At 44.3% G+C, this 10,940-nt stretch overlaps 1 protein-coding gene across 1 annotated transcript; it reads left to right on the top strand.

Moving 5' to 3' along the window:
* Positions 1-3,063: 3,063 nt before the first annotated feature.
* ildr1a (immunoglobulin-like domain containing receptor 1a) lies at positions 3,064-10,940 on the top strand (the record flags this gene model as incomplete). The annotated part of the gene is made up of 9 exons (XM_080730290.1): positions 3,064-3,115; positions 4,108-4,278; positions 4,896-5,045; positions 6,388-6,507; positions 6,659-6,805; positions 7,583-7,708; positions 8,194-8,378; positions 9,731-10,357; positions 10,902-10,940. The coding sequence occupies 9 exons, from the start codon at positions 3,064-3,066 to the stop codon at positions 10,938-10,940; spliced, it is 1,617 nt and encodes a 538-aa protein (XP_080586416.1).

The raw sequence follows: 10,940 nt of genomic DNA, 5'->3' as shown, positions 1-10,940 counted from the left end.
GAGTAAATGATTGCCCACTGTGGGAAAATCGGCTTTTGACTTATCAGGACGTGCCCGTTTACTGTGTGTGTGGGAAAGTCCTGTTCTGGCGAAGCCCGAACTGGCGAAGTGGGGATTTGTCTCCTACCGTAGCGATCTGGCGAATCGATTGTCCACGACACTGCAAGCGGCGCGAAGGCCAGCGGACCTTGGTCCTGCTCTTCGCCCCCGAGCGCCGCAGGCGCGAGTGGCCGCGAAGAGCGGGCCAGGGCCGCGCGGCCGGCGGAGCGCCGCGCGAGTTACGAAGCTGTGGTGAATGCAATCGTTATATTTATGCCCAGGCCGTAAGGCCTGGGCAAGCGCACGATAAACGCCCTGTCCAGAAGACGTTCGCCAGATCGCTACGGTATCGGACATTTCCCCACTTCGCCAGTTCGGGCTTCGCCTAAAAGGTACGTGCCCGTGTGTGTGTGTGTGTGTGTGTGTGCGTGTGCGTGCGTGCGTGCGTGCGTGCACGTGCGTGTGCGAAGTGTGAAGTTTAGTTTTAGTATTGGAACCACCTAGTTTCAGTTTCGTCTTTACCATTTAAAATGCTTAATTTATAGTTTATAATTGTTTCAGTATTAGTTCCAGTTTCAGAATTACCAGAACAGGAATGCGTTTACATACACTAGTATACAGTATTGATGTGTAATGAGTATATTGTGTAATGAGTGTGTATATAAAGTTAATTAAGTTAGTATCATGAGAATGATGGAGAGAGACTGCCTCAGTGACCACTCACCACACTAGACTACAGTATGTTAGGAATGTAGTTGAACAACTCCCTCCTGGCCTTCAGAGAAAAGCAGCATGACATCACCCAGTCGTGTGTGTGTGTGTGTGTGTGTGTGTGTGTGTGTGTGTGTGTGTGTGTGTGTGTGTGTGTGTGTGTGTGTGTGTCTTGTGCGTGTGCGTGCGTGCGGGTGGGTGGGTTGAGGTGTGAGAGAATTTGCATCTACCTACTATGTGGCTGCTGAAACTTGACCTACGTAGGCCAGGCAGGCATGCGCACACATAGACATCAAAGAGGGCTGGAGCCCCTGCCCTTTTATCCGTCTGTAAAAAGTGCCCTCTCCGAGTCCAGACCATGAATGCAGTTTTTACTATGGTGAAAGAAATGCAAATGCCCTCTTCCCATGCAATACCTAAAGGGAGCATTCAAGAGAATTGCCTTGTCAAAACTCTCCTGAACTTGAATGCAGCATCTTATGTTGAAAGAATTGCCCACTCTGTGTAGAAATCCATGCCATATGACACGTCTCCAGTATTCACTTGATTATGCCTAGTTCAGTGTGGTATCAAGTACCTAAAATAGCCGACCTCCAAGCTCACAATGCGTCTGTGTAGAAATCCATGCCATATATGACACGTCTCCAGTATTCACTTGATTATGCTTAGTGTGGTATCAAGTACCTAAAATAGCCAACCTCCAAGCTCACAATGGGTCGCAGCGTGATGCGTTGTGAGCTTGGAGGTCTGCTATTTTCGATATGTTCACCAAAAGGCTCTTTTAGAAATGTCAGCCCCTGCCTCTCCAACATTCTCTGCACGTCCCTGATGTAGGCTGTACATCCACTTGTCATCCTGCTCCTCTCCACCTGAGAAACTGACTGTTATTAATCCGTAATGTAGTCCATCTGTTCTAAATGAAATTGACCTGTTTGAACCACAGACAATGTAGTTGACTATCTGTGTTTAAGTGCAGGTCAGGGAAACAGGACACAGCTGAGCACACGTAGGAAAAACCCAGTGGATCTTGGCAGAGTTTCCTTGGAGGAGGTTACAAATACAATGGTAGGGAAATGGAACTGTTAGGCCGTGTTCACAGCACAACACAGACACAGTGTGGATGTGTTATAGAGGAGAAACAGTCTGGGAATTGGTGGGATTACTGGAATAACATAATTCAGTAGGACTGGGCATTAAAGCAATATTTTATCATATAGACCTATAGTAGGCCTATATGACACTAGATATCATCTGGGATTTTCAATATCATAATAACATTGTATTTTCCTGTTTTTAAAGGCTGCATTGACTGCATTGTAAAGCATTGACTGTTCTAGCAGTTCTATTATTTTACTTAAAACACTGCAATTTAGGCATTACTTATGATTGTTTATCAAAAGAATGTCATTAGTTAGTTAATAAATCCCCACAATATCACAACAAATGTCACAACATAGATATCAAATCATTTGTCAAAAATACTGTGATGTCCTATTATCAATAATCAGACCAAGATGGAATCATATTGAGACACATACAGTAGCCTACAGCAAACCATCATAGGGAAAGAATAGATTAGACTTTAACACTTTACAGTCTAAGATCAAGATGCTTTGGCTGACACCTAGTGGTTCAATCTGAAATTTCTCCATAGTTTATTTCAAATAGTGCACTGATGAGCTGTTATTCTAGTATTCATTTTGGAAACAGAACAACCAAGTTATAGCAAATGTGTTACTTTTCATATAATGTCTGCATCATTGGTGGAAAATAAGAATAACACATTCTAGTGAGTTTTTCTCTAGTCTAGAGATTTGCATTATAGCCTATACCTTTATTCAAGGGCTTAAAGTAAAGTAGGCCTATAGCTCTATAATTTATCTGATACAAATTTTTATGTAGGCCTAGATTTTGGGTACCAATACTATAGCACTTTTACTTAAGTACATTTTGAATTCCCAATCCCTACTTTCATTTGTAATAGAGTAGCCTACATTGCAGTATTGATACTGTGAGTACGTTTTCCACCACTGCTATTTAGTGGTAAACATGCACCTGTTTCGGGGTGTGGCCAATGATGATGAGTGAGACTGTGATCCTGAAGCATCAAACATGATCATTCAGAGACTCGAGCACCATGAACCAACGGTCTACTCTGTCTTTCTCAGTAGTTTATTTAGAATGACTCATGATCACGGATTAACAAGATTAGTGTCCTCCGTTTTAGTTTTGTGCCACTAAGTCGTGGTTTTAGCTATTTTAGTTTTTGTATTTTTTCTTCCTTTATTGTGTGGTTTCTTTCAGTCAACTACAATGTGGAGGAGACTGTTTGTTCCGGCGATCATTCTACTGTTCCTGCCAGCAGGTAATTTAATTACGGTATTTTCGTTTCGAGTTAATAAATACTATAACAATATCCGATATTAAAATGGCCTACTTAATTTTGAGCCGGCAGAATTTAAACTGTAACGAATAACTGGGGGTATCGGTCATGTGACAAGTGGGTTTTGTTTACTAGATAGATACTATCTCCTAAATGACTCATCCTCCTGACTGTCCCATATTTTGGGAAGGTAGCAGCAGTGGTGGAAAAAGTAGACACAGAGTATCCATGGAGAATTTATTAGGTTAAGATTTTAATACTTGATGGGGTCCCCTAATGTTTGGAGTAAAACAATATTCCACATGGACTACATGATTGCTATTGTTATGCACAAATATGATCTCTACATAAAGTTTTATGTGTGACCCTCACCCTTTTGATTGATTGAATACTTTATTAATTGTTTGGCAAAAAAAAGATAAGAAAAGGCACAGATACAGTTCCATAAAGGGATGCTAAAAGGATGATCAAAGAAAGTACTATATGGCTTGTTTTCATTGGGGTCCCTTAAGTCAATTAACTTTGAATTGATTGTTATTGCTATTACCCGGGTAAATTATCTCAACATGCATTTCCTCGTGTCCATTGTGTCATTTGAATATCTTATGGGTGGTTTCAGGGCTCTTCCTGACTTCCTCTCTCTTTGTCTGTGTTGGGCTACTTGTTTTTCTAGTTCTGCTACTTTGGGCAGGTCTCCTTTGACACACACACACACACACACACACACACACACACACACACACACACACACACACACACACACACACACACACACACACAGTTAGTTTTAACTTTTCACTGACAAAACCCAAATGGTATCTCTTAAAGTGCTAGGTGGATCTACGGTATACTATGGTATATCTGTACACTGGAATAAAAGCTCTCTTTTGGATCTTCTTACCACATTACATGTATTAATTACTATCTCGCCTAAACACATGTTAACTAACATTCTGGTTTCCTTCTCTGCCCAGAGTTATTATGCATTCAGGTGAACGTTGCCCAGCAGGAGCGCAGCACCATGCTGTTTGCCAATGTGATTCTGAAGTGTGACTACTCCACTTCCGCTAGCCTGCAAGATGTTCTGGTCACCTGGAGGTTCAAGTCCTTCTGCAAGGACCCAGTGCTTGAGTTCTACTCCACAGGTGAAAACTGCACCTCATCCTTTCACGCCAAATAAAGATGAGCTCTGGCATCAATGCGTGCGCACACACAGACACAGACACAGACACAACACAGTACACAATGGCTATCAAATGTCTCCTGGCCATTAGCCACTATTCCCACCTTCCACATTCTGGAAATCATAGTCGCGCAGTACATAACTGTATGTACTGTAGACATCGGTGGGTACTAGGTAGGAAGTTACAAATAGTTGCTAATAAATATATTTACATTGGTTTTGAAGATAAAAGCTTTACACTGGGCAGTCACCCGTCATCCTACGCTGTTGTGTTTGTTACGACCGTGAGGTCGCAGTTAGTATGAAAACAGTCAGCTCATATCTGTCCGTCCGACACGCTAATACACAACACATGCTGGGACAGGAGTGCCCCAGCTATGGGCAATCAGCGATGTGCCACACGATAGGTAACGGCGACCTGACAGTCGCTTCTTGGCCTTAGGGCATTTTACTTGTATTAGTAGGATGTGATGAAGAGGAGTTCTCATCAACCCAAAGCTCTACTAGTAAAACCTATACCAGATGTTATAAATGCTATTTACAACAATCCCTTACAAAATGTTTCTTGTGTTTTTGTAGCATACCAGGCTGCTCTACAGTTGGGTCAGGACCCGTCCAATGACTGCCCAGATCGCCAGAGGACGGTGCGCACAGTGGTCCAGAAGAGAGGAGCCAATGAAGCTATTCTGGGCTCAGAGTACCGTGAGCGCAGGATCTCTGTCCAAAATAGTGAGTTCATGTCTCAGCTGACACACCAGCATTGTTGTCAAGACAAAACCTTGATCTTCCTATAATAATAATAATAATAATAATATCTCAAATTTATATAGCGCTTTTCTAAGTACCCAAAGACGCTTTACATGGGGCAAAACAAAACAAAATAAACAACTTTATTAAGAATGAAAAACACTAAGACTAATAAAAACAATTAAAAACAATTAAACAAAGGTAGATTAGCTGGGGAAAGCAATATGAAAGAGGTGGGTTTTGAGACCGGTTTTGAAGGTTTGAATGGTGGGGGCGTCTCTGAGGGTTTTGGGGAGTGCATTCCAGAGGGTTGGGGCAGCAAAAGCAAAAGCTCTGTCGCCCCAGGTACGTTTTTTGGTGGTGGGGACAATAAGGAGGTTAGCGTCAGCAGACCTGAGGGAGCGGGATGGGGTATAGGGTTCCAGGAGATCACGGAGGTATGGAGGAGCGAGGTGGTTTAGAGCTTTGTAGGTGTTTAGGAGTACTTTGAAGTGGATTCTGTGTTTGACTGGGAGCCAATGAAGTTCACGGAGGACAGGTGTAATATGGTCACTTGAGCGGGTACTGGTGAGCAGGCGGGCAGCAGAGTTCTGGACATATTGAAGTTTATTGAGGACTTTGGAGGTGGTGCCGTGGAGGATACTGTTGCAATAGTCGAGGCGGGATGTAATGAAGGCATGAATGAGTGTTTCAGCGGCAGAGAGTGACAGAGAGGGGCGGAGACGGGCAATGTTCTTGAGGTGGAAGAAGGCAGAACATCCTATGCTTGTATCTTGAGAGCACCAACACTATAACGCTTAATATTCTGTCACACAATGTTGTTGTTGGTAATAGAAAATAACAGATTTTCATCGTAATCTTGCAATCTAGTGGCTTAACACATTGTGTGACATGTATGCATTGTCGGAATAATGTTTCAGCAATCACTTGGGAATGCATATACCGGTAATTAACAAACAACTTAAATCTCCCGGAAGCTTAATTGAAGGGTTTGTGTAGTTGTGAATGGTAGGCATCAAGAAGCCAATCTCTGCATAGCAACTGTTTTCATTAGGAGGAAGATAGATAAGTTTCAAAATACTTCTTTCACAGCAACACTGGAAAGTAACACATTCAAGTGTCCCAAAATACGTAACAAGGGATGCGATTATTTGACTTTGATTATTTTCTTAGTGGTTTGAAGGGATATATTATGTTTGATTCTTCTTATTATTTTGTACTTTCTATTACCCCACTGTTTATGTCAACTTGACAAAGCAACTTCCTGGAGATTACTATATTTCTGTCTGAATCTGAATGTGAAATTATGTTTGTGTTCACACAGAGGCAGACCTGGTGATCAACGAGATAATGTGGTGGGATAACGGGGTGTACTACTGCTCTATTGATGCTCCTGGGGACACCACTGGAGATTCTGACCGAGAAATCAAACTCATCGTTTACAGTAAGAAACCAAACCTATATTGGTTACAATGATGAACATCAAAAAGCAAGAATGTCTTTTCATCAAGATCATGTTCACATCTTCATGCACAATGCAGTTCAAACAAAGTCGTTTTTAACACAGGATCCCTTTCCATCTTTCTTCCCTCCAGATTGGTTAACTGTGCTCCTCATTGTAATTGGATTCCTTATGTTGATCTTGCTCCTCTGTATCTGCTGCTGCCAATGCTGTCCTCAGAAATGCTGCTGCTATGTCCGCTGCCCTTGCTGCCCGCAGCAATGTTGCTGTCCTGAAAAAGGTACATCACTCTCCAATGAGTAAATGCAGTGTTCTATTGAAACGTACCACACACTGACCTGGGCAGGGGAAGAGAATTAATAATGCTCTGCCCTCCTGCAACACTTACTCTGTGACAGTCTTTCACCAAGGAACTTAAAGGTACATGGCATTGTCTATTCACAGTTTCAGCCATTAGTACATAAACATACACCATGTCAACGTTAAAATCGGAATAATCACACCAATGCTAAATATTGCACAGTAAAGAAGCAATGGATCTTTGAATACCATTTGGAAATTACTGTCAGCTAGACTTATCAAATCAATCTGCACTTTGCAATGCACTAAAACACAAGATGATACAACAGACAATAATGTGCGATGAGATTATTTACGATTCTGTCTCCTATCGGGATATAACTCGAACAGTGCCGAGTCGGCTCAATCGGACTTATTGTAGCAATGCTCGGCATCGTGTCTCACTCGCCTTTCGGCTCAAGTCTGCTTGAGGCGGCTCGCCACCGCCGTTTTAACTTTTACTTCTTGGGTTTGAGAACCGCATTCCTGGAGTGTGGAAGTGACCGGGAAGGCACCGGTTGACTGGAAGGGTAGAATACCGCCTTCCAGACACTGTTTGAGTGAGCCAGTGTTGAACAGAAATGAAGGGAATCCTTAATATCCAGTTGTTCCAGTACAGCTGCACAGTGGCTGAAGCAACACACGGGTGTATCTTAAACACGTCAGTTATGAAGAATGCATTTTTACTAAAACGTGTGCTCTTTTTCTTTCTGTCTAGCGGTGATGCAGCATCGTATGATAAAGGACGCCCAGAGGGCCATGGCCCCCTGGATGGGAGGACAGCCTTTGTACGGACCAATGAGCAACGTGTCCTCTAACCAAATGAATCCACTGCTCTACGCAGGTACACATACCCATTGTCTTATTTGGTGGCTTATTGGAATGAGTTTTATTTGTCACTCACTCATACAGATGCAAGCAGTGAAATGAAAACTGCAACAACAGCAGCATAACTTACAAAAATATAATAGCGGATTTCAAAGAGAAACAAAAAGAACGAAGAAATGAGGTTAAACAGTGCAAACAAGACCCATACTCCAAAATGTTCTGTAAACCACATGAACCCTAGCATCGCTATTCTGGCTCATAATAGGCTAATGTTAAGCTAAAACAAGTGAACATTCGTCTGTACATTCGCTGAAAATAGCCGATCTACAATCTCACGTTGCGACGCATTGTGAACTTGTAGATCTGTTATTTTTGGCAAAGAGATTTGATGTAGAGGGGGAGGGAAGAGGCGGGGACCACGTATAGACCCCTGGGGGACCCCAGTCAACTTAAGTGTATAAGGTTTCAGTGGTTAACTTAATTCCTGATCTGTCTCCTCAGGCTCTGCTTCGGGCAAAAACATCGCTATGCAACCTATGCCCCTCCCCCCTCCCCAGCCCTCAGCCTACAGCATGCCTCCCCCGAGTGGCCATGGCAACCATACGCCAGGGGCCAATAGCAATCAGATGCTTGACTACCTGGAGAGCCAGGTGAGGGGGATGGACATGACCAGTCCCCTTCTACAGGTACGTGAACGCTGTTTCAACAGGAGCAAACGGCTTCAACATTTTACCCATTTCATTATGTTTACCTCTCCTTGTATACCAATGTCTGACATGTACTGTCATTGTAAGCTTACTTTGTAGTAGTCAAATCAAATCCTAAGTCGAGTCTCGCAGCAGAGGAGTAGAGTCGAGAGTCATAGATTTTCATCACTTAAGTCTGACTCAATTCTACTGTTCTGGTCTATTGATATCGTATCGTAGCAAAACATGCCTGTTAACTCATTCTGGGCGATGCCCGTAGAAACCGTAGATTTCCCGCTGTACCGCGGTGCCATGCCCGTCGAACCCGGAAGTTTAATTAGCTTTAATCATTATGAAAGGATTAAAATTATTATCGCAGATTTTCGCTGATTCTGGCTCTTTAGGCCCGCCCCCCTAACTGTATCCGGTCATTTCCGGTCTGGACCGGATCTAGCTTTCCGTATCCGGTCTGAGCCTGGGCCATAGTCCCGCCTCCGTTGGTTTACAGTGTAACAAAAGAGAAAGCTACTCGGCGATGGAACACTCGTTTTTCAATCGGATTTTTGCGTTTGGAAACTTTGATCCAGTCTCTACACGCCTGGATTATGATCCCCGCACATATCATGCGTTTTGTGCGCGAACGTGTCCACTTGTTACCATAGCGCACAGTTGGCTTTTTTCAATGTTTTTTCATGTAAACACTGGCGGATAAGCAGGGACACAGCGTGGCAACGGATATGTCTATTTCAATGGGGTTTTTTTTATTCGAAAGCTTGTCACCGAGTCTACAGTCTACTAGATGAGTCGCGCACAGATTGTGCACGATGCGTGCGCGTGCCCACGTTAAAAGGTAAGGACAATTTGGCAGCTGCTTACTAGAGCTATGTTTAAAATGGCAGCAAAATTGTTAACATGGTGCTTACAAGGATTAAGTTCATGTTCAAGCACTTAAGCTGGTGTGGTAGAGAGATCTGTCACTGCAATAGCGACTCCCACATGTTTGTCAGCACACCTGATCAGTGGGCAGCTGAATAGCGCTTACCTACGCCTCTGTTGCATCATCTCAGGGAAATGCCTCGCTTAGTGTCAAATGAAAAAAAAAAGTGTACTGGCGCTGTGACACATGCTTGTCTACACCCTCCCTAATGAACCAGCCAGTAGGGGTCAGCAGCGACGAAAGGAATTGGGAATTGACAGAACAACTAAATTGGAAGAAAAAGAACAAAACAGGAAGGATGAAGTTAAAGTTTCAAGATGGAAAGTCATTAGCATTCATCTTCACTGACACAGGCAGTTCTTGCATTTTATATATCCACTTAACACAGTTCTCCTCTTCTTGTCCCCTCCACCAGCCGGGTCCTCCACTCCACCACAACCAAATGCCTCCACCTCCCCAGCACATGCCCCAGTCTGTCCCCTTCTCCGCCGGCCCTCCTAGCATGCTCTCCGCCCTTGATGACAACCACCACGGCGGCCCCACACGTGTCATCACTCTTCCGCCAATAGGAGAGCACCACCAAGGGAGAATGCCGCCTCCTCCCAAGACACGGCCTCCCAGCTCCAGCGAAAGCAGTCGCAGCGGGTACCCCCCGCAACGCCGAGGTGATGACCGAGGGGGAGGAGGAGCCAGACGTTATCCTTCGCCGGCGCGCTCCAGAGGCATCCCTCGGAGCTACAGTGAGGAGTCCCTGGACGGCCGGGGTCGTAGTGTGGTGTCGGCAGCGACCGGCCGCCAACGATCCCGCTCCCGAGACGACCTGTTTGATGCGAGGTCTCGGGGCAACTACTCTCCTCCGGCCTCACGGCGATCGAGAGGTGGATCATGGAGCTCCGACGACGAGGACAGCAGCCGAAGAGGAGGAGGAGGTGGTGGTGGTGGTGCTAGAAGGGGAGGTGGAGGATGGGCTGAGAAGCCTCCCAGCTACACAGAGTACGAGCCTGGACAGAAACCTGGAGCACGGCGGAATGATCGTTATTCTGTAAGGAACACACTGCTTTAACCACTGAAACCCTGCATGCTTAATTAACCGTGTCCCCCAAGGGTCTGTATTGGCCGATGTGCAAGCTCACAATGTTGCACTTGCAGTGTGTTGTGAGCTTTTAGATCGGCTACTTTTGCCGATTGTTTGCCTAGTTTCATCAAATGTTCACGTATTATGACATGGCCACTAAAGGGATGCTAGGGTCTTTTGTTTAAGTGGTTAATATTGATATTATAATAACCACTACATAGGTCAACACCAAATTAAAAAGGAATATTTTTCACCCTTTATGAATTCATAATCTCATATCCGCTATCCCACCAAACTTCATGTTATGGAAGTAGGGGTATGGATTGGGCAGAAACATTGCCTTCTATTAACATTTTACCAACAATACAATTCCAAAGACGCATCATTAGACGCTGTCTTGTTTTTAGCTGCACGGCTACAAAGCTACACAGAGGCACGTGCACAGACACCTGTAAAAATGTGTCGATGCTGATGTAGTGCAGTGGGTTTAAAGTCTATGTGTCTCTCTCAGGACAAGAGCTCTCGCAGTGGCACCAGTCTGGTCGTCTGA

This window comes from Nannobrachium achirus (genome assembly GCF_963921795.1).
Source record: "Nannobrachium achirus genome assembly, chromosome: 7".
Taxonomy (NCBI): Eukaryota; Metazoa; Chordata; class Actinopteri; order Myctophiformes; family Myctophidae; genus Nannobrachium; species Nannobrachium achirus.
Note: the sequence above shows the minus strand (reverse complement) of the source record. Positions and strands in the feature narration are given on the sequence as shown.